This window comes from Elgaria multicarinata, chromosome 11, assembly GCF_023053635.1.
Source record: "Elgaria multicarinata webbii isolate HBS135686 ecotype San Diego chromosome 11, rElgMul1.1.pri, whole genome shotgun sequence".
Lineage (NCBI taxonomy): Eukaryota > Metazoa > Chordata > Lepidosauria > Squamata > Anguidae > Elgaria > Elgaria multicarinata.
In genome coordinates this window covers 44,183,835-44,207,378 of record NC_086181.1, presented here as the reverse complement: position 1 = coordinate 44,207,378, position 23,544 = coordinate 44,183,835, and the positions used below count along the sequence as shown (strand labels likewise).

The 23,544-nt window shown below is 47.6% G+C and overlaps 2 protein-coding genes across 2 annotated transcripts in view; both read left to right on the top strand.

Annotated features, from left to right (window-relative positions):
- The first annotated feature begins 3,078 nt into the window (after nucleotides 1–3,078).
- Nucleotides 3,079–11,682, top strand: MDP1 (magnesium dependent phosphatase 1). Its single transcript, XM_063138800.1, has 7 exons — nucleotides 3,079–3,159; nucleotides 3,401–3,505; nucleotides 5,342–5,402; nucleotides 6,843–6,953; nucleotides 8,021–8,128; nucleotides 9,619–9,704; nucleotides 11,560–11,682. The coding sequence occupies exons 2-7, from the start codon at nucleotides 3,469–3,471 to the stop codon at nucleotides 11,637–11,639; spliced, it is 483 nt and encodes a 160-aa protein (XP_062994870.1). The 5' UTR covers nucleotides 3,079–3,159; nucleotides 3,401–3,468; the 3' UTR covers nucleotides 11,640–11,682.
- A 2,110-nt stretch (nucleotides 11,683–13,792) lies between these two features.
- Nucleotides 13,793–23,544, top strand: part of TM9SF1 (transmembrane 9 superfamily member 1) — a 29,897-nt gene continuing 20,145 nt past the window's right edge. The window contains exons 1-6 of the mRNA XM_063137215.1: nucleotides 13,793–13,872; nucleotides 14,514–14,663; nucleotides 16,814–16,991; nucleotides 18,481–18,595; nucleotides 18,778–18,901; nucleotides 21,361–21,439. Of these exons, the coding sequence (XP_062993285.1) occupies nucleotides 13,842–13,872; nucleotides 14,514–14,663; nucleotides 16,814–16,991; nucleotides 18,481–18,595; nucleotides 18,778–18,901; nucleotides 21,361–21,439 (677 nt within the window). The 5' untranslated portion in view covers nucleotides 13,793–13,841. The remainder of the gene's footprint in view (nucleotides 13,873–14,513; nucleotides 14,664–16,813; nucleotides 16,992–18,480; nucleotides 18,596–18,777; nucleotides 18,902–21,360; nucleotides 21,440–23,544) is intronic.

Below are 23,544 nucleotides of genomic sequence, written 5' to 3'. Positions count from 1 at the left end.
TCAGGGGAGGGGGAATGGATGTAGGCCTATAGCAGCCTTCCTCAACCTGGGACGCTCCAGATGTGTTGGACTGCATCTCCCAGAATGCCCCAGCCAAAGCATTCTGGGAGTTGTAGTCCAACACATCTGGAGCGCCCCAGGTTGAGGAAGGCTGGCCTATAGGGAGCCTGAGGCTCTCCATCCCTGCTTTGGGGAGATATGGGACAGGAACTAGCTGTCACATGGTGATGTCAGAAGGAATTCTCAATTAATTTGACTGCTGATCCTGGGCTTCTTGATTTTTTTTCCCTTGGAGTGTCTAGCTTGGCTCACTTGCTTGAGCCATCTGAAGCGACGTGCTCTGCACGGACAGTGGTGGGCTATGAAAGGTTTGCTCTGTCACTCTGCTGGTGGCTAACTGTGGTGTGGCTCAAATCCTGCAATGCTGCTTTTGCGGAGAGCAGCCTTCCCAGCGCAGGACTAACTTGGGGGGTCCCCAACACGTCTCCCTCTGCTTAAGTTTCCAGTACCCTTCCCAGAAGACTCCGATTCACAAGTTCTGGCCTTTCTGATCGAGGCCGGTTCTCAGCTCCTCACATTCCTGCATTCAGAGCTATCAATGCAGGAGAGATGTAACATTTATCGATTAACGTATGAAGTCTTCCTGGGATTAGCAATGAGCCCCAGCCTGCTGCCTTCCAGCCTGATGTGATGGACTACAACTCCCATTGTCCTCGCCCATGCTGGCAGGAGTTGGGGAAGGCTGGGTTAGAGAGACTAGGACTGGCTTCAAATTGCCCTCTCAGCCACAAAGCTTACAGTGAATGTCTTTCGGCTTCTCATTTTCATCTGGCTTAACTGGTTTGTATGGGCCAGTGCAAAGATAAAAGGGAAGAGAATTAGGCATGCTGCTGGTATGACCTCTTCAGAGGCAAGACAAACTATAATATAAAAGTAATAAAGAATGCACAGAAAGACGGTACGGTGCTAAAACTACCTGTGTCACCCATAAGTGAGATGTTTTAGGTGGGCACAAACGTCAGGGTCTTCTCTGTAGTGGCACTGCAATCGTGCTACTCTCATGTGGGGGTGATGGGCCAGGTTCTCCTTTTCTGGCTTGAGACTAGCTTTCCCCAGCCTAGTGTCCTCGAGATGTGTTGAACTACAGATCCCATCACCCTCAGCCAGGATGGGGATCATGGGAGCTGTAGCCCAACACATCTGCAGGGTTCCCTGGTGTGGAACCCTGCTTTAGACACAGCGTCAAGACCGCCTTGATCTCAGCTGGCTTTTCATCCACTATCTACTCTTAAAAACTCCTTTTTTTAATTGCCCAAAGTTTAACACTGCTGCCTTTTAGCTGCTGCAATTTTAAAATATTTGTCAGGATTTAAAACAAAAAATATAAATTAAGCAGGGTGTACTTCCTGACCTAAACTAAAACTTTGAATGCTGTTCTTTTCATTGCTTTAGCATGTGGCCCTGTTTCAGGGTGAGTGAGCCCCTGTTGAATTCGGTGGGATTTTACTCTTGAGTAAACCTGCATAGGATTGTACCCCACTAGGGTGGGTGGGTTGCTGTGCCTGGTTGTGCCGGCCAATTTGGGGGTGGGGGTAACTTTTGGTTTTTAATTTGCACATGTCTTTATCTTTTAATATTGTTAATATTGTGTTAACCATGGCCGGATTTACTTAAAAGCTACAGCTTAGGACCTCACATTACGAAGGGCCTCGCGTTAGAAAGAAAAAACAAACACGTTTACAACATTGCCACCGGGAAACCATAAACAACGTACAAAATTAAGACCTTCTCCGAAGGGGGAAGAGTGTTAAGTGGTTGGGGTCAGTCTAAATGATCTCCATGGTCCCTTACTGAGTGCCTCAGGGGAGCGATCATTCAGCAAGTTGAAGAGAATAAAAAATGAATACTGCACAACAATACAGCAAGAGAAACTTTCATCTCTAAACATTTTGTGCATTAAAAGCTTCACAGCTTATAATTTAATGACATAATTGATGATTTTGCAAGTATTAAATTGCGTAAAAAAAGTGATTTGAATGTGCTTTTTCTAAATTTATACTTCATGAATATAACTTTGGTGTTATACATGGTTTAAATTTTTTATTCATGTCTATTATTCTTACAAAAACCAAAGAAAATGTGCAAAGAATAATTATTGTGATTTACATCTCATTTATATATTATAACCTTATATTTTTTATTTGTGTTATGTGTTTGACAAACTCCTAAATAAAGAATGCGCACGCATATAACTTGTATTTTTAATACCTATATTACACGACTATCGAATTCCGTTTAATTGTACGGCTCGTGTTTTGCATTTTAAAATTTTATTATTTGTTGAAGTGGGAAGGGCTTCACTCGTGTTATAGCTTAGGATCCAGGGGTTGCTGGTGTGAACCCCCTTGTTAGGTGATTTTAACCTATAAGAACATCAGAAGTGCCCTGATGCTGGATCAGACCAAGGGTCCATCTAGTCCAGCACTCTGTTCACACAGTGGCCAACCAGCCATCGGCCAGAGATGAACAAGCAGGACAGGGTGCAACAGCACCCTCCCACCCATGTTCCCCAGCAACTGGTGCACACAGGCTTACTGCCTCTGATAGTGGAGGTAGCACACAACCACCAGGGCTAGTAGCCATGGATAGCCTTCTCCTCCAGGAATTTATCCAACCCCCTTTTAAAGCCATCCAAATGGGTGGCCATCACCACATCCAGTGGTAGTGAGTTCCACAATTTAACTATGCGCTGTGTGAAGAAGTCCTTTTATTTGTCCTGGATCTCCCACTGATCAGCTTCATGGGAGGACCTATCTGACTGCTGTGTGCCACTTCCAGCCCTAGCTGGGGTCCCCTCGCTGCCACTGCCGTGGGGCCTTTGCAACCCCTGTTGCCTAGCTGCAGGCCAACCTACATAAGTCCTGCTGCGTTGGCAGGAGCCTCTGTGGGGCAGAAGGAGTTAACCGGCAGGCCCTGGAACTGTCTGGCAACAATTCTGCTTCTCCGTGGCTGCAGCACGTGGTCCAGGAAGCTGCAAAAAAGAGAGAGACAGACAGCCTGTCATCCACTCCGTTTATCCCTGGAGGACCTGTTCGGACAGTCCCAGTTTCTAGCAAGAAGAAAGCCGGGGACTTGATTTCCACCCAGCGGTACACGAAGGTAACTTTCTTAGCCTCCGGATGTAAAGTATCGCTCTTTGGGGGGCAATGGGTATAAGGAACGCAGACTTTGAAATGTGGTAAGTCAGCCTTGTTGCGTTTGTGGGGGCCCACCTTGCTCCTTCTACTGAGTGGGGCCCTCAACCTGTGCCCCAAAGTCCTACCCTGATGGTGCCGCAGCAGCACACACCCCTGACAGCCTCCTTTAATGTTTGTGTGTTTTGTTTTCATCTCATTTCTAGGAAGTGATCTGTCACCTCCTCCCTCTGGGCACCTCTCTTCCTTTTTCGTCTCCCTGGGTAAACAGAAGATGTGCAAACGCCCATCGCTGGTGGTGTTTGACCTGGGTAAGTGGAGAGGAAGTTCAGTTGATTTATTTATTTATTTATTACATTTTTATACCTCCCAATAGCCGAAGCTCTCTGGGCGGTTCACAAAAATTAAAACTATTAAGAACATAATAAAACATCCAACAATCTATAAAAAAAAAAGTGGTCTTTCCTGTTGCGCACCTGCGGCTGCCGTCCCGTGGATGCTCATTTAAGAGGAGAACGGCTGTCCTGCACACACACTCAGTTGGATCCGAGGCCTCCAGAAGCCCGTGGGACTGACGGCTGAACCACAAGCCCCATAGATCATAGATAGGGCTAATTCCAAGTAAATGCTCGCAGGTTCAAGCTTGTGGGGCTGATTGTGCCTGCCCTTGGCTGGCCAGAAAGGGTGGGAGGAGAAGGTCCTGATTATTATTATTATTATTATTATCATCATCATCATCATCATCATCATCATAATTTATATACCACCCCATAGCCGAAGCTCTCTGGGCAGTTTACAAAGATTAAAGCACGGAACATTAAAAACAAATATACAAAATTTAAAACCATAAGAAGCATAAAAACAGATTACATACAACATCTACCTATTCTGGGTCAATTAAAAGCTCAGCATTTAACGCTGTTAAATGCCTGGAAGAAGAAAAAGCTCTTCACGTGGCGCCGAAAAGTTAACACTGGCCTGGTTCAGACGTCACTCTGGGCTTTGTGGTTACCTTAGCCATGTTCAGCTGTGGTTAACGCTAACCACATGCGGAATGCTTGCAGACAACACTTTTAACCCTGGTGAGGGAGATCGTTCCATAATTGGGGGGCCACCACTGAAAAGGCCCTCGCCCTTGTTACCATCCTCCGAGCTTCCCTCGGTGTAGGCACCCGGAGGAGAACCTTAGATGTTCAGCGTAGAGATGGGAGATGTACTGATGTACCTACATCGTACCCACTCCCTACCCCAAACCAGGGACACAACCTGGATGAGCTATGGGCCACACCGTCTCTTTCCAGAAGATTGGGGAGGAGGTGAAACTTTTAATCCAGGTGTGGGCAGAAGTTAGACCTTGGGATGTCTTGGACTTCAACTCCCAGAAACCCTTGCCAGCATGGCCAAGGGTCAGCCATGCTGGGAGCTGATGTCCAAAACATCAGGAGACCTCCTTCTTTATTAGCAGGGTCTCTGATGTCATTTGCCACCCCCCACCACTGGCTTTCCTGCTCCCTCTGACCTTAGTCACTATCCTCACAGTAACCGGGCAGGAGGAATGGATTTTACCCAGGAACAATTTATTGCAATGTAGTGTTTTGGGGGCAATTGGACTTGAACAGGCAGTTAAGACCCATTTGCTTTACAAAACACCCAGTGGAAATGAGAACTGCTACAGCTGGTTTGTTGCTATGGATCAACACACAGCAGCCTGCAATTTGGGGAATCTCCCGGGGGAGCGGGGGAGGCTATGGGCGCTGTTGTGATTTGCTCCTATCCTTCAAAATTTACCACTACACCACTAGAAGTAGGAGAAGGAAGACGTTGCCTCCCTAACCCAAGAGATTCCTAAATCCCACGTCTGTGTTCTAGTGTTCTTCTCACTTGAACATCTAGAACCCAGGCAGGAGTTCAACAGGTACAGTTTCCCTACCCGGTGTCTTAAGTCGGTGTTTCATTTGGTTATATTTCTTATGCAACTGTTAAAGGTGTTGATTCTCCTGTAGAATCTGTCGGGGTGGGGGAGCAGGCTACAAATGGGTGTCAGTAGCTGAATTTCACATGGGGAGACAGCTGGGAATCTTGATGATTTGGGTTTCAGATGGGAGGGAGATGAATTCAGGGTGAATCCATGCCTGTTTCCCTCGTAGATTACACCCTGTGGCCATTCTGGGTGGACACCCACGTGGATCCTCCCTTCCAGCGAACCAGGTGAGAAAAAGAGTAGCAGATATGTATAAGACTTGGTTCCCCCCCCTTAATTTCTAGGGAAGGGGAGGTATGTGTGTATGTGTGTGTTTCTGCTATGATTAAAAGGGGGGATAGGACAGGACATAAGGAGGGAGGGATGTTGTGTTCCTCAAGAGAAATGGGGAGCAAACCCGAGTCTAGGTGTTCGATTAAGGATGCCATTGCCAGTACTTTACATGTGGAAGGAAGCCCTTTTCCCCCCTGAATTCCAGTGCACCAGCCTGCCTGTGATTTTGCAGCAGTGAGGGAAAGATGCTCTGTACATGCTCAGAGGCACTCTTGTCTTGCTGTTCATTAACTTTATTACAATACTTCTGTCCCACCTCTCAGTCTTAAGACTCAAGGCGGTTCACAGTGCGATATGGCTGCAAGAAAGGCCAATGCTATTTTGGGCTGCATTAATAGAAGTATAGCTTCCAAATTGTGTGAGGTACTGGTTCCTCTCTATTCGGCCCTGGTTAGGCTTCATCTAGAGTATTGCGTCCAGTTCTGGGCTCCACAATTCAAGAAGGATGCAGACAAGCTGGAGCGTGTTCAGAGGAGGGCAACCAGGATGATCAGGGGTCTGGAAACAAAGCCCTATGAAGAGAGACTGAAAGAACTGGGCATGTTTAGCCTGGAGAAGAGAAGATTGAGGGGAGACATGATAGCACTCTTCAAATACTTAAAAGGTTGTCACACAGAGGAGAGCCAGGATCTCTTCTCGATCGTCCCAGAGTGCAGGACACAGAATAACGGACTCAAGTTAAAGGAAGCCAGATTCCAGCTGGACATCAGGAAAAACTTCCTGACTGTTAGAGCAGTACAACAATGGAATCCGTGACCTAGGGAGGTTGTGGGGTCTCCCACACTAGAGGCATTCAAGAGGCAGTTGGACAACCATCTGTCAGGGATGCTTTAGGGTGGATTCCTGCATTGAGCAGGGGGTTGGACTAAGTGGCCTTGTAGGCCCCTTCCAGCTCTGCTATTCTATGATTCTATGACAGCATTTTAAAAAAGGCATGTTTAGAAACCTGGTCCTCCAGTTTTCCCTAGAAGGCCTTTCCCCTGCACCATTGCTTTCCCTAGCTCCACCCCTTCTCCCTGGCTCCTCCCCCTTTTCCCTCACCACCAATCATTTGGTGGTTTCCCAACTTGTGTGCCGTTGTTTTCCCTCTCTAAAAAGTTGAAATGCCTCCCCTTAGGCTTAATTACTTGGCAGCAATGTGCTGGTATCTTTGGTTCCACCCTTTTTCCTCAAGCCCCGCCCACTGCTGTCATGCAGCCCCCGAGAGCTTTTCCAGAATGGAATTCGGCCCACGGGCCAAATGAGCTTCTGCACCCCTGCATTAAAATCTACCCCCCACGCCTTAAAAATAAAACAGCAACAAACCCCGTGACGCTTGTCCATATTCCTCCCAGTGATGGCTCAGTACAGGACCAGAACCGGCAGCCTGTGAATCTGTACCCCGAAGTACCAGCTGTGCTTGAGCGACTGCATAGCGAGGGGATCCCGATGGCCGCTGCCTCGCGGTGAGTCTCGTCCCCTCCCCAAACTCCACGCATACCCCGGTCCGCTTATTCTTCGTTACTGTAATCTGGATTAACCACCATCCCTTTTCTTCCATACTTGCAACGCGCAGTTAGAATGTAAACCTGACTTAAAACCTGACCAAGGGGGGAATCCGTGCTGTTCTAGTGCACGTCAGTCACCCTGCCAGTGACTTTAAAAGTTTTACTATATCATTATTATTCCATCATTGTTAATTAATATGCCACCTTATCTGCTCGAAAAAACGTCAAGGCAATTAGCAACTATTTTATAAACAATAACACCTTGCAACAATAAAAACTAGAGCATTAAACACGTGAAACACTGCCTGGATGCAAGGATGGGTCGGATGAGGGCCAACAAAGAGAGACCGAATCCTGACACGATGGAGACTCTAGGGGTGGGCGAATCCCAGGTACGGGAATTAAGGCTTTTGCCTGTTATAGATAGCGTTACCCTCCCTTAGAAAGGACAGGTACTTAGTTTGGGATGCTCATGGATGCATCATTGTCATTGGAGACCCACTGGCTTCCTTGGCCTAATGCCATCTCTAGCTGGTATGTCAGCTAGGCTCTGTGATACGAACGTAAGAAGAGCCTTGTTGGATCAGACCGAGGGTCCATCTAGTCCAGCATTCGGTTCACCCAGTGGCCAACCAGCTGCCCGTGGGAGACCCACAAGCAGGACATGAGTGAAACAGCACCCTCCCGCCCATGTTCCCCAGCAACTGGTGTACATAGGCACAGCCTCCTCTCCTCTAGAACACCGTCGCTAGATGGGCTTTTAGCCCATCTAGCAGAATCTGCCAAGCAGGTGAAGATCGCCTCCACTGCTCCACCCACCCTGCATTGGGTGATCAGGAGCCTCCAAGTTCGGGGTTTTTTTTTTATCATCAAGGATGCAACCAATAGGACTGTGCCCTTAGAGACATTTTTAAATGTGGCAAGTGGTAAATAAACATCTAAAACTACATATTTTAGTCCGTATTAATTGAATGTAAGCATTCTTTCTTTGGCCTCTACCTCCCTCTCTTTCTCTTTCCTCCCAGGACAGGTGAAATCCAAGGGGCTACTCAGCTCTTGGATCTCTTCAACATGAATCGGTATTTCCGCTACACAGAGATCTACCCAGGCAGCAAAGTCACTCACTTCCAGAGGTAAGGGAAGCTCTAACTGATCTTACTTCAGGGACCCCCATCTACTGTCAAACATTATTATTATTATTATTTATTTATTTATATAGCACCATCAATGTACATGGTGCTGTACAGAGTAAAACAGTAAATAGCAAGACCCTGCCGCATAGGCTTACATTCTAATAAAATCAACTGTCCAGTTCTCTCCTCCATGTCTCTTCCCGTTATTAATTATAGTAGGCTTGTTGCCGGATTTTAAAAGAATCTAGTTGATTTCAATCATAGAATCTCTGGCCTGAAACCACTGAGTTACAATTGGTCATGAAATTCAATTATTTCACCTGCTGCCTGAATCAAGATAACAGCTTTTTATGCCACTACAGCTGTTAATTAACTTACCAATTCCAGAACGCCTGTTTTATCATCAACTCTTCTTTGGTCACTGTGCTAATCTTTTTCATACATTTCAAAATTACTAGCAGTTTGCACTTCACCTCTTCTGACATCACTGTTGTTTTTTTCCTGTCCATATGTATTATATTATTATATACACACACACAAAACTTCATTTATTTGATGAAGTGAAATCGAGTCCGTGAAAGCCAGATGGTTGGACTACAATTTCCATCATTCTCAGGCAGCATGCCGTGATGGAGGCTGTAATCCAACACATCTGGAGGGCACCAGGTTGCAGAACGCTAAGGCCAGAATCCGCTTTTTAGTCTACAGTGTCACGATACTCTTTGTTGTCGTTGCAACAATATGTCAGGTCTAACCCTACTGCCCCTGTTTTGGGTGAAGATGTTTCCGGTAATCAATCAGAATCAGATTCAGAACTAGAAGATGCAGCGCCAGACACCAGCCAGCCTGTACCAGTGGGGGAGGAAGCTCTCAGGGGGGATTCCCCAGCTGGGAGTCAGCCCTCTCCAGAGCTTATCTCTTCAAGGCCAAATCCTACACACTCAGTGGGAAGTGAGGTTTCTTCCGGGGGTGAGTGTCCCGACAAGCTAGCTGATGCTAGGGTCCGCCGGAAGCTCAAACTCACGGGGCGGAAGGAAGGCGTGAGAAAGTCAGTTGGATTATGCCAGAACCTGCCTCCGCACCAGGCACTCTGAAGTTACAAGCATTTGAGAAGTGGCTTCTTATTCTTCTTGAGCAGACAATTGTCTTGCTTAGTTTGTATAGTTTTGCCTAGGGGGACATTTCCAAGAGGTTAGACTCTCTTCAGGTAGAAGAGACTTTGTTGCTTAATGAAAGCTTTGTGGAGATTACTTAGCAGGCCTCGTCATTTGCCTCCCACCGAAAGCAGGAGTGTTCTGAGAAACACAACACAATAGTTCTGAAGCACAAAGGATACTTTAGGGTGCAACCTTAGGCGTGTTTAGACCGAAAAAAGCCCCGCAACTCCCCCATCCAGGGAATTGGAGGCACATGACCCGTTAAACCTTGCCATTGGTTCAGGCAGGGAGTGACGGAAGGAGACCTCATAACCGTCTCCATCTGCCCTATAGGTTGAGTCAACAGAGTGGGATCCCACTTTCCCAGATGCTCTTCTTTGACGATGAAAGCCGCAACATCTACGATGTCAGCAAATTAGGTACCCGGAGCAGTGTGCGGATGTGTGCCCTTTAACCCCCTCACCCGGATCCTCTGGGGCGTCCGATTTTTGAAGTTCAGGTGTTTATTTTCAATAAAAACTGGAGTGCCTGGGGCTGTGAATGATCAACAGATGGCCTGTGTGTGTGAGAGAGAGCCTTGCCCCCAAATGCTCCAAGGGTTGTGACTCTGTGGCAGAGTTAATGCAAAAGGCCCCAGGTTCATTCCCTGACATCTTCAGGTAGGGGTAGTAAAGGCCCCTGTCTTAGAACCTAGAGCAGCCCTTCCTCAACCTGGGGCGCTCCAGATGTGTTGGACTGCATCTCCCAGAATGCTGGGAGTTGTAGTCCAACACATCTGGAGCGCCCCAGGTTGAGGAAGGGCTGCCCTAGAGAGCCGCACTCTGAATTGTTGTGTGAGTCTGTGCTGGGCGCGCATGCAGACCGAAAAAAGGACACCCTCTGCCGTTTTTCTAACAATTAAGTTCTGCACACAAGCAAAAGGTAATTGTTCATTGGGCCCTCCCAATGGAGCTGAGTGCTGGAAGATTCAGGACAGATCAAAGGAAGGGCTTCTTCCCACAGCGCAGAGTTAAACTAGGGAGTTCGCTACCGCAACTGTGATGGCCACCAATTTGGATGGCTTTCAAAGGGGGTTGGATCAGGGCCGGTGCTACCATTAGGCCAACTAGGGCGTAGACCTCAGAGGGGTGCAGTAGTGCCCTTTAAGGGTCACCCTCTCGTGCAAGCACTGAGTCATTACTGACTCTTGGAGGGATGCCAGCTTTCACTGACGTTTTCTTGGCAGGCCTTATAGCAGGGTGGTTTGCCGTTGCCTTCCCCGGCCGGTATTACCTTTCCCCCAGCTAACTGGCTACTCATTTTACCGACCTCAGGAGGATGGAAGGTTGAGTCGACCCAAGCCGGCTGCCTGAAACCAGCTTCCGCTGGGATCGAACTCAGGCCGTGGGGAGAGTTTCGGCTGCAGAAACTGCTGCTTTACCGCTCTGCGCCACACGAGGCTTAAGGGTCACGGTTTTATACAAATTAGCTGTTTTAAGAAAAAACATAATAAAAGGAAAATATAATAGTTCAGAAACTCTTCTTGTACAGCTGAATTGAAGTTGGCAATTTTTATTTTTTTTGCGGGGTGCCAGTAGCTCGCCTTGCCTAGAGTGCAAAATAGTCTGGCACCGGCCCTGGTTTGGATAAATTCCTGGAGGAGAAGGCTGTCAATGGTGACTAGTCCTGATGGCTAAGTGCAACCTCCAGTATCAGAGGCAGTAAGCCTATATATACTAGTTGTTGGGGTACATGGGTGGGAGGGTGCTGTTGCACCATGTCCTGCTTTGTAGGTCCCTGGTAAACAGCTGGTCAGCCACTGTGTGAACAGAGTGCTGGACTAGATGGACCCTTGGTCTGATCCCGCATCAGGGCTTTGTCTTATGTAATGTGAATAAGCCATGGAAAAGAATTTTATCCGTGCAGACGATTTTTCCATAATTCACTCGTGCCGCTCCGTCTGTCCCTGCCTCCAAGATTAAAACCTTCCGGGTTAATGTATCAGGTTCATTCTTCTTCTTGAGCTGAAGAGTCTGAAGTACTTTGCTCTGGATTCCCATTCTGGGGAAGGGTCATAGCTCAGTGTGGTGGCATGCCCACTTTGCATGCAAAAGGTTCCAGCTTCGACCCCTGGTATCTCCTCTAGAACTGGGGGAAACTCTGGCCTGTAACCTTTGGCTATGGGGCAGCACAGCAATGTAATAAAATAAAATAAATACAACAATCAATGGTACAAGACAGCTTCCTATGGGGGGAAGATGCCAGATTCATTTTTACCCTCTTGCTTCCGCTTAGGAGTCACGTGCATCCTGGTCCCCAACGGCATGAATCTCTCAGTCCTCAGCCAAGGCCTGGAGACCTTTGTTCGCTCCTGAATGTTGCCTACTCCCGACGCAGCTGCACCTCAAAAGCTTGGAGTCTCCCTTTCTCTCTGGTCATGTGTGGAACATGCCGAGGAGTTTTCACACTATAAATAAATCCTCCACACATTTCCCTGCAGTGTGTGTGATGTGTGTGTGTGTGTGTGTGTGTGTGTGTGTGTGTGTGTGTGTGTACCACCTGAACTTGTCCCAGAGGCAACCCGGGACGGTTCTTTGCACTGCCATTCTCCACAAAGTCTGCTACAAGGCTACAACCGCTTGAGACCAGGGTCAAGTTCCTGAACCGCTCTTTTTTTCTTCTTTTCTTTCTACTTGCTAAATTCTTCCCTGATGCAGGAACATGTAAAACAATATGTGTTTTGGGAGTTTCACGGCACTCTTCAGCTTCATGCGGGGTTCTGTGGGATATGAAAGCTTGCCTGCTGTTCTTCCACCCTCATCAAAGATATCATCATCACAGCTTTATCTCTCAACAATTGAGATGACTCCACCAATCACTCCTGTATAGATGGGAGAAAACAATTTTCTCTATTTCTAGATTTTAGCTCACTCCACCAGTGCAATGATTTTATTGCCTACAGGGTTTGGGATGGTCCTTGAAAATGTCTTAAAATAATAATTAAAAAAAGAATGATGTGCCAGGGCTCAAGCTAGTCTGGTTGTGTTGTTTTGTGCCTTCAACAACCATTCATTTTGGGTGTTTGGGTTGGGTTGTAACTACTGTTGGCAGAAGGATGCACTTTGCATATGATCAGAGACCTGCTTGTCTTCTGATGTTTGATATGTTTCAAAGTTGTGGGTTTGAATGTGGCCAAACTGCAGCCAAGTTTTTAAAAATCCAAAAGCAATGGAGAAACGGTGTTTCCTCTTAAGAATAGGAATTAAATTAATGGTTGGGGGAGCGAAGAATTCTCATTTCAATAATCCCCCCTTAGGGTGAGCATTTCCAAACTTCACTCCGTATAACAGTTGTAGTCCAACACATTTAGTTGGTACTAGGTTGGGGAGAAAGGAAAGGCTGTACCTAGGGTGACCCTATGAAAAGGAGGACAGGGCTCTTGTATCTTTAACAGTTGTATTGAAAAGGGAAGTTCAGCAGGTGTCATTTGTACATATGGAGAACCTGGTGAAATTTCCTCTTCATCACACCAGTTAAAGCTGCAGGTGCCCTGCCCTCTTTCAAATCTGCTCACTCTAGTATAGCTCCTGCAGCTTCAACTGTGGTGATGAAGAGGGAATGTCACCAGGTACTCTATATATACAAATGACACCTGCTGAAATTCCCTTTTCTATGCAACTGTTAAAGATACAGGAGCCCTGTTTTCCTTTTCATATGGTCACCCTAGCTATACCTGTTGAATTTCTGAACCTTATGCCATTTTTAAGGCGGTCAGAGCACTACAAAGAGAAAAAAGGGTAGGTTTGGAAGAGGGAGGCCTTTAAAACACAGAGTACCAGGGCTGGATTTAAGGCTGCTGTGATCCTTTTACAAAATGGGGGTGGGGAACATTTCTAGGTATGCAGCAGGGCCTTTTATGAATTGGGGGTGGGTGGGTATTATTTGGGGACGTGGCTCCTTTAAGAAATGGGGGGGGAGAAACGAGAGTGACGTTACGTCATATGATTTCTCAGCTCCCCAAAGTCCCTCCCTCCCCTCCTACTCTTCCATCACATGCCCAGGGCTGATCCAAAGAGGTAGATAAAAAACAAGCAGACACGTGGGACCTTCGCTTCCGGTTTCCATTCTCCAAAAGCGGGGCAAGAGTTCAGGGAGGCCTTAAGAGTCAATGATTAAAAACCGAGCAGCAGGGGAAGGGTTTAGTTTTTGCTATAATCTTTTTGATGTAATGATGAAATAATCCGCTCACTATTTATTTCAAAGCCCTGCAGAGAAAAAGGAACGTCTCACCTTGGTTATATTAGGAATGCAAACCTGGGACTAAATCCCATTGACTCCAATGGACCTTTCTTCTGAGTAAACAGCTTACAGGATTGTACTGATCAATTGCATTGATTCTTATGCGATTCCACCCTTCTCCACCGGCTGCGATCAGGAACCTGATGTCTCACTCTAGAACCCTGATGACTGTGTCCTTTGGGCTAGCTCTTTCCTATTGTCATGTGATGGAGGCGGGGTCGGGTAGGTAGGTGGGTGAAGCCGGAAGAGGAAACCCAGAGAATTCCCAACCAGCCGAGATGAGTGGCTTGGGGAAGCTCTTCGGGAAGGGTGAGCCCTATTTTTTTTCCCCATTTCCCACCCGAAGAGGGAGGTGGTATCGCCCAATCCCTATAGGCGATCACGGAGAATTGGGAGCGACCAACTGTTGGGTGGGGAAGGAAGGAAAGAGAAAGAAAATTAGAAAACCCGATGGAGGAGGAAAAACATCTATTTAAATAAGGGGAAGAGGTTGTTCCAAATGTCTCTTTCCTAGAGAGGGAGAGATGGATTGAACCATGTTTCCAAGAGGGAGTGGAAGGGGTTTTTTTTAATTGGCTTCTCCCCAGTGCTCAGTTTCTGGGCGAGGGGCAGTATTTTTCCTCCATCTTGAAGCAGGGGGAGGGGATTGGCTAATTGATTTGGGGTATAGGGTGGGGGGATTAGGAGTGTGGATGCTGGGAATAGCCCATCATGCACCTGGATATTGTTTGGCGGCATGATTTTAGGGACACAGATAATTCTTCCTTTTCCATGTTGGATTTTAGGGAGTGGTTCTAATCCCTGGCTTTAAGGTCGGGTGGATTGATGAAAAAGCCGGAGGCTTTATGGGGTGGCAAGGCAGTCTTGTTCTCACCAAGTGTCTATGCTTTCACCCCCAAATCCCTTCTTTTACCCCTTCTTCTCTCCCACCCTCTCCTCGCCCTTTCCAGGTAAGAAGGCCAAAGCGCCCACCCCACAGGAGGCCATCCAGAAACTGCGGGAGACGGAGGAGGTGCTGGTGAAGAAACAAGAATTCCTGGAGCAGAAGATCCAGCAGGAGCTACTGTCGGCTAAAAAACATGGGACCAAAAACAAAAGAGGTAGATAGAGGTGGGAGAGGTTCGGGGTGCTCAGTCAAGTTGGGTGCACGGGGGGGGGGGGGGTGTCGTCCCCACCCCACCCCAAATGGATTTTTTTTTCCAATTTGAAAGGACCAGCTGTGAGCTGGAAAAAAATATATCTGTAGATTAGCTCAAGAAAAAGAAACAAGAGCCCTGCCCAGCTTTAATGCAATTCCATTTGACGCAGAGTATGGCAGTTAAAACACAAGTAAAAATGATGTGTTCTCCCAGTTGTTAAAGAAGCCCCCACTATAGGGGGGGCAGGCAGAGGCAATGCAAGGAGTCTCCCTGAAAAGCAGGTGAGGCAGTGTGGTGTAAGCCTATGCGGCAGGGCCTTGCTATTTACTGTTTTACTCTGTACAGCACCATGTACATTGATGGTGCTATATAAATAAATAATAATAATAATAATGGTGTAGTGGTTAGAGTGTTGGACTGGGACGATCCGGTTTCTAGTCCCCACACAGTCATGGAAGCTCACTGGGTGACTTTGGGACAGTCACTGACTCTCAGCCTAACTTACCTCACAGGACTGTTGTGAGGATGAAGTGGTGGCGGACCATGTAAACTACCTTCAGCTCCTTGCAGGGTGGGGCGGAAAGGCAGGATATAAATGTAATCCAATAACAAATATAGAGTCAAGACCAGAAATCTATATAATCTAGCATTTTGTTCACACAGTGGACAATCTGATGCCTCGGGAAAGCCCCCAAGCTTCCCACCCATGTTCCCCAGCAACTGACATTCAGTGCTATACTGCCTCTGGTCTTTGAAGCTCAACTACTTAGCTAATAGGGTTATGGACAAATAATTCCACAAATCTAGGGATACGGTCTTCTCTTTAAAGTGGAATGCCTGCTCTTACTGTTAGTTCCTTGTATTTTACGTGTTCAGAAGCATGTGGTATAGTCTTCCTGGAATTATGCTACTTTGGACTACACCTGGTAGATGGAATGTTTCCTACTGTATTTCTTCGATTCTACGACGCACTTTTCCCTCCATATAAACATCTCTAAAAACAGGGTGCGTCTTAGAATCGCGGGTGCGTTTATTATTTCTTAGAATCAAAGCTTTTTTTCTGTTGATGGTACTGAAATTAGTGTGCGCCTTACAATCAATGGCGTCTTAGAATCGAAGAAATACGGTATATTAAAAACAAAAACTGGTTGCTTCTAGAATAACTGAGTATTAAGAGGATTTCGTAATTGAAGAAATTACAACTTTCCTGTGACGAGCAACCGAAATAGCATTTTAAGTTACTGTCATGGATGCTTGTCATATATAAAATCCATCCCGCTAATCATGTTTTCTTGAAAATAGTCGCAGTGTGACGATCATTTATATTCCATATCGATGATGCTAGAGTTGACATGCTCCCCTGTCAAGCAGCATTTAAGAAATGCAAATAAAGATTTCTGGCTATGAATTTCTTCTTTCTGCATGGGGGATCTAAAGCCTGAACAAGGTTAATGCCGAAATACCAGCGTGGCTTGCATTGGCTCTCTGGCTGCATAGTATTCGGGCATTATCCGTGGCATCTCTTCCCCAATCGGGTGCTGGACTGCAACACCCACCACGGCCAATAACCAAGCTGGCTGGGAATCATGGATGTTGTAGTCCAGCACATCTGCAGGGTGCCAGGTTGGGGAAGGCTGGATTATGGCTTTATCCCTTATGTGATGCTGATTTTATTTATTTATTTGTAACTATTCTATACCGCTGAATATAATAGGATTTCTCCGCAGTTCACAACGTTAAAATACAATTTAAAAAACACCATATTAAAGCACATTATTAAAACACAGCTTAAAAACATTTCCAACTACAATAAAGGAGCAGGAAAATGTAGTGGCATAATGAGTTTACTTACGGCCCGGAGAAAGCCTGAGTGAACAATTGTGTCTTCAAGAAGCGATTAAAAGATGGCACTTTTTCTGCATCCTGATCAGCACAGTGACTTTCACTTAACTCTTGCATCAGAGGTCTTAGGCGCTGTTAATGCAGGCTTTTGTGCATATTTTTGTGTTCACGAGGACTAGAAACTTGGGGCCGGGTTGGTGTTTTTAAAAAACGAAAGGCCGCGATTCTCCATGCTGACGTTTCCACGGCCTCTTCCCCTCTCGATTCAGCGGCCCTGCAGGCCCTCAAACGGAAGAAGCGCTACGAGCAGCAGTTGTCTCAGATCGACGGCACCCTCTCCACCATCGAGTTTCAGCGGGAGGCCCTGGAGAATGCCACCACCAACACCGAAGTGCTCAAGACCATGTCGGATGCGGCTCGCGCCATGAAGGAGGCCCATCAACACATGTGGGTACCGCCGCGGGAACGCGGAGGGCTTGTGCAAGATGGATCTTGCCCTAGGAAGGGTCAAATTCAGCAAACCCTTTGACTAAGGAGGCGGGGCGGTTTTGACCTCTGTTTAACGTAAGAGCAGCCATGTTGGATCAGGCCGAAATCCTCTTTGCTCCAGCAGCCTGTTCTCACGGTGGCCAGTAAGGTGCACTTGGAAAGCCCACAATTAGGACTTGGGTGCAAGGACATTCCCCCCCCCCTTGTATTCCCCAGCAACTGGTGTACCTAAGCGTACTGCCTCCGATGCAGGGAAAAACTTCCTGGCGGTAAGAGCTGTACAACAGTGGAACAGCCTGCCTATGGAGGTTGTGGGTTCTCCATCGCTGGAGGTTTTTATTAAGAAGAGACTGCCCAGCCAACTCTCAGGGAGGGTTTACTTGCAGAGGGTTGGACTAGATGACCCTCATGAACCCTTCCAACTCCACAATCCTATGATTCTATGACCCTGGGTTTAGATGCTGCCGGTCTGCTTCTGAGTATCAGAATGGCAGCAGGCCTGTACAAGAATCATAGAATAGCAGAGTTGGAAGGGGCCTACAAGGCCATCTAGTCCAACCCCCTGCTCAATGCAGGAATCCACCCTAAAGCATTCCTGACAGATGCTTGTCCAGCTGCCTCTTGAAGGCCTCTAGTGTGGGAGAGCCCACAACCTCCCTAGGTAGCTGATTCCATTGTCGCACTGCTCTAACAGTCAGGAATTTTTCCTGATGTCCAGCCGGAATCTGGCTTCCTTTAACTTGAGCCCGTTATTCCGTGTCCTGCGCTCCGGGAGGATCGAGAAGAGATCCTGGCCCTCCTCTGTGTGACAACCTTTCAAGTATTTGAAGAGCGCTATCATGTCTCCCCTCAATCTCCTCTTCTCCAGGCTAAACATGCCCAGTTCTTTCAGTCCCTCCTCATAGGGCTTTGTTTCCAGACCCCTGATCATCCTGGTTGCCCTCCTCTGAACACGCTCCAGCTTGTCTGCATCCTTCTTGAATTGTGGAGCCCAGAACTGGACGCAGTACTCTAGATGAGGCCTAACCAGGGCCCAATAGAGAGGAACCAGTGCCTTTGTTTCTGTTTGCAAATTATGTGAACACAACCCGTTCATTACCCCCAATCCCAAGCAGGAGGGGGTTATTTTTGAGAAACGTTCTCAACCCCCGCAAATTTGCGACCACGTTCAAAAGATGTGTCTTTTTCTTTTTCCGTTATGCACTTTGGACGTGAACATTTCCCAGACGACCCACACTTTCATGCTACCGTCAGCCCCTGGTCTGAGATTCGTTCTTTGCAGTTCTCAGTTCCCGTTTTTCAGCTCTGCTTAACATCCCCTCTCGAAGGGGCGGGCGGGGCTTTAGTGCTTGAGCTCCTCCCATCCCCCCCCCCCCCGCCCTGAACAATATTTTGGGTGCGGTTGTAAAGGGCGTCCTCTCTTCTCTCCTCCCCCCCCTCCCTCCAGGGACATTGACAAGGTGGACGACCTGATGTCCGAAATCACAGAACAGCAAGACATCGCTCAGCAGATCTCCGACGCCATTTCTAAGCCTGTCGGCTTTGGGGACGACGTAGACGAGGTAATGGAGGAGGAGGAGGCCCTTCCCAAAAGCGGGGGTGTTCGGGGGGGGGGGCTGTTTTGCAAACGTACCTTTTGGGGGACCAGACACTGGCGGGAGGAGAATTGTAGCATTGGGGTGGTGCTGGAGTCATGTCGGTGCTTCTATCTGCCACCTCCCACTTCTCCTTTTCCCACTGTTAGGATGAGCTTCTGGCTGAATTGGAGGAGATGGAGCAAGAAGACCTGGACAAGGAACTCCTGAATGTTGGAGAGCCGACACCTGAGCTTCCCAACGTGCCTGCCTCTCGCATCCCCAACGTGCCAGGTAGGACCAGATCTAGAGGACTGGATCCCAAGATCCCTGAACGTGTGTCCGTGGATTCCCCTTCACCCAGCTGGCTCCAAACTGGCAGCTTCCGGATCTGGGGGACTACGACTCCCATCGTTCCCAGCCAGCACAGAAACTTAGCTGCGGCCACCGCCCAATCTTGAATACATGGAAATGAGCAAAGAGGGAGGTCCGTTGGGGGCGTATTTGGCAAACACAGGATCGGAGAATGTTTGGTTAGATGTTTGCACAGACTGGGGTTGGGGGATTTAATTCTGGGTGGGACCCTGGGGGTAATTATAATAATTAATAATAATATATTTATTTTGAGGGCTAACAAACTGAGACTCAATCCAGACAAGACAGAGGTACTGTTAGTGGTTGGTTCATCTGTCCAGCGAGGTGATGTTCGCCCTGTTCTGGACAGGGTTGCACTCTCCCTAAAGGATTGGGTCCGTAGTCTGGGGGTGCTCTTGGATCCAGAACTGTCACTTGAGGCACTGGTGAACTCCGTGGCAAAGAGCACCTTTTATCAGCTTAGGTTGATATACCAATTACGCCCTTATCTGGACAGAGATAGCCTAGCTACAGTTATCCATGCTCTGATAACCTCTATTTGGATTACTGCAGTGCGTTATACGTGGGGCTGCCTTTGAAAAGGGTCCGGAAACTTCAGCTGGTACAAAACAGGGCAGCCCGTTTACTAACAGGGACTGGCCGGCAAGACCACATCATGCCAGTCCTTTTACACCTTCACTGGCTGCCAGTCCAGGTCCAGGCCCGATTCAAAATGCTGATACTAACATTCAAAGCCCTAAAGGCTTGGGGCCAGGCTATCTGAAGGAACGGCTCCTCCTATATGCACCTGCCCAGACCCTAAAGTCATCCTCAGGGGTCCTTCTCCATGAGCCCCTGCCAAAGGAAAGAGGTGAGTGGTTACCAGGATGAGGGCCTTCTCTGCTGTGGCACCCTGGCTGTAGAATGAGCTCCCCAGAGAGGTTCGCGTGGCTCCTACACTGTACTCCTTCCGTCACCAGCTGAAAACCTTTTTATTTTCTCAGTATTTTAACACCTAATATAACTTAAATTTAAACTTTGCTGTTTTAATTCTGTATTTTAATCTTATATCTATTTCTGCTGTGTGGTTTTATCCTGATTGTGCTTTTTATATTGTATTTTGTATCTGTGTTTTTAGACTGTTGGTTGTTTTATTGTGCTTTTCATGGTTTTAATTTTTGTGAACCGCCCAGAGAGCTTCGGCTATTGGGCGGTATAGAAATGTAATTAAGAAATCAATCAATTTATTACCCTCCTCTCCCTCTGGATCGAGGCGGGGTACAATACAAATACAAACGCCATAAAATACATATAACTAATTAAAACATTTAAAACTAATACATTATTAAAAGCAGCACATTATTAAAAAGGCTGCTTTTATAATGTATTATAAAAACGAATGCTTTATTAAAATAACAGCCAGCCAGACATCTTAAAATTCGACTGGGTAGGCCTGCCGGAATAGATCAGTCTTTATTGCTTTTTTATATTGAGAAAGACTATTGAGTTGGCTGATCTCTCCCGGCAGGCCATTCCACAATCTGAGAGCGACAGCAGAGATACTTAAAAGGTTGTCACACAGAGGAGGGCCAGGATCTCTTCTCGATCCTCCCAGAGTGCAGGACACGGAATAACGGGCTCAATTTAAAGGAAGCCAGATTCCAGATGGACATCAGGAAAAACTTCCTGACTGTTAGAGCAGTATGACAACGGAACCAGTGACCTAGGGAGGTTGTGGGCTCTCCCACATGAGAGGCATTCAAGAGGCAGCTGGACAGCCATCTATCAGGGATGCTTTAGGGTGGATTCCTGCATTGAGCAGGGGGTTGGACTCGATGGCCTTGTAGGCCCCTTCCAACTCTGCTATTCTATGATTCTAAGGTCCTCTGGGTAACAGTTGTTAATCTAGTTTTTGCTGAAGTAAATTCTTCCCAGAGGACCTGACTGTGCGGGGCGGATTGTACAGAAGGCGATCCCACAGGTAACCTGGACCCAAACCGTGTAGGGCTTTAAAGGTAATAACCAACACTTTACACTTCGCCTGGAAACTAATTGGCAGCCAGTGAAGAGATTTTAAGACTGGTGTAATGTGGTCACCCCTAGGTGTACCAGTGACCAGCCTGGCTGCCATATTTTGGACTAGTTGAAGTTTCTGGACTAGGCAGAGGTAGCCCCATGTAGAGCGCATTGCAGAAGTCAAGCCGTGAAGTTACCAGCGCGTGCACGACTGTCTTTAGGACTTCCGACTCTAGCCGAAGCTGATAGTAGGCACTCCTGGTTGTCGCATCTAACTGGGCTGTCCTTTGGAGCGATGGATTGGAGTAGATGTGGGACGAGCCCCTCAGGGTGGTCCTCCCGGTTCTCCCCCCACCCTCCTCACACATCTCTTCTTCCAACAGCTTCCAAAGTGCCAGCTGCTGCCACCGCTGTGGAGGACGACGACGACGAAGACATGAAGCAGCTCGCTGCCTGGGTGTCGTGATGTATTGTGGGGAATCGCCCTCCGGCCTCCCCTTCCTGTCACAGGGGAGTGGAGATGGAGATGACCCTCTATCCCCCCACCCTCCACTTCTTCAATTCCAGAGGCCAGGAGTTGGGGGGGGGTGTGAAATCAAGACTCCCTGCCTGAAAATGACCTTACGTGCCGAATGTAAAGAGTTTTATAGACAGATTTCTATATATAAATATATATATATGAACAGATTGTATTGTGGGGAAGGGAGGGGGCGTGTTGGGATCTAAAGAGGGGTTCCCCCCCCAATTAGGGCCAAACCTTGGTCCTTTCCCCTTTTCCAGCAAAGCTGAGGATAGCTCCCTTCCGTGGTGAAAAACAAAGGAGGGGGGCACTGTGACACCCCCACCCCCAGAAACGAAGTTTGCAGAGTTCTCTGCGTTGCGTTGCACCCGGCACCTGCTGTGGGATGGGGGTGTCTAAATTATGGGGGTTCATGGTCCTCCTCTCCTACGGTTACACTCCTTTTGGGGGGAGTCTCTTTGTCCCCCCTCACCCCAGCTATTTTGAGTAAGTGGATATTTCTCCCGCTTGCATCCGGCATGTTGTTGAAGTGAATGCTGGTAACAGGGAACAGTTGGGTGGTCCAGAATTGTGCCAAAAATGGAGGATTCTTCGTGGGGGGGAGGGGAGATCATGATGCGTTGTGGAGCTGCTAGGGCAGGGGTGTGTGTGTGTATAACAGGTACTATCTTTGTTTTCTCGGCAGCGTGTCCGTGTGGCTTGGGTTGACGTTGACGTGTTCTCTCTCTCTCTCTTTTTACACTTGTCTTGTGCTAATCTGCTAATTTTTTTAAAGATTTCTCTCTGTCTTTGTCTCTCATTTTTGTGTCTACGGTACTTGTGATCTGGAGTTGAGATGGGTGTGTGTGGCGGGGACGACAGTGGCGGCGAAGAAGAAATACACACACCTCCTCTCGGGGCCTTTGACTCTCTGTGCCCTGACGCATAAAGCCTGCAAGGAAAATATCTGTTGTTTTGTTGCTGAAAGCGAGAGACGCATCTACCATCCCTCTAGCGCAGGGATGGGGACTGGGTAGTCCTCCAAATGTGGATGGACTGCAACTTCCATCATGCTTCATGGGAGTTGTGATACTTTGAGATGGGAGTTGCTGTCCCCCAAGATCTGAAGGGTCACACATTCCCCACCTGAGTCCTAACAAGCGGTAGGCAGAGAGGTACACTGCCACTGAAGTTGGAGGTTCTATTTAGTGATTCGTGGCTGTTGAGAGACCCCTCCCCTTTCTCTTCCTCCATGAATCTGTCTCATCTCCTCTTAAAGCCGGCCCGATCAGTATCCCTCGCTACATCGCGTGGCAGCTAATTCCATAAATAAATTCTGTGCTGTATGAAGAAAAGCTATTTCATGCCTGTTCCAACTTTATTGTCCATAGTCCCATTTAGTGACTCTGAGTTCTAGTTTTCTCGGAGTGGAGGATTTCTGTCCCCACCCTTGCCACAGTGCATTATTTAATAAACCTCTATCATCCCCCACCGCTCCACATTTCCCCACCTAAACTAAATGCCCCCTAACACTTTAGGTCAGTTCTGGTGCCCTCCAGGTATTTTAGATTGGGCCTGTTCAGACAACACACCAAGCCATGGTTAGGTTGCTAACCCTTTTCCAGCAAATGGTCGGTGAGTGTGTTTAAGCCGTGGTTAGGAAGAGACCACGGTTCACACAACACGCTAAGTTATGGTTCACTCTGCATGCTGAACTATAATGTTTAGCTCAAAATGCTTAACCACCATGGCTTAGCGTGTTGTTTGAACAGGGTCATTGTAACCCTGTGCTTAGGGATTATGGGAGCGGAAGTCCTAACAGTTATGGAGGGCCCCAGGTTGGAGAAGACTACTTTAGCCTCTCCTGGGAGGGAAACCGCTCCACCAGCACCTGATGATTTCAGTCGCCCTTGTCTCCCTGCCCAGCTTCTAAAGAAAGATGCAAATGGCGCCACATTACAGGAAAGACGTTTGAACCCTCTTATTTTGATGCCGAGAAGTCTTCAGCGTGTTCTGTATGCATTGTCTAGTTTTAACACTCACAAAGCTCTTCCCAATTTGGTACAAC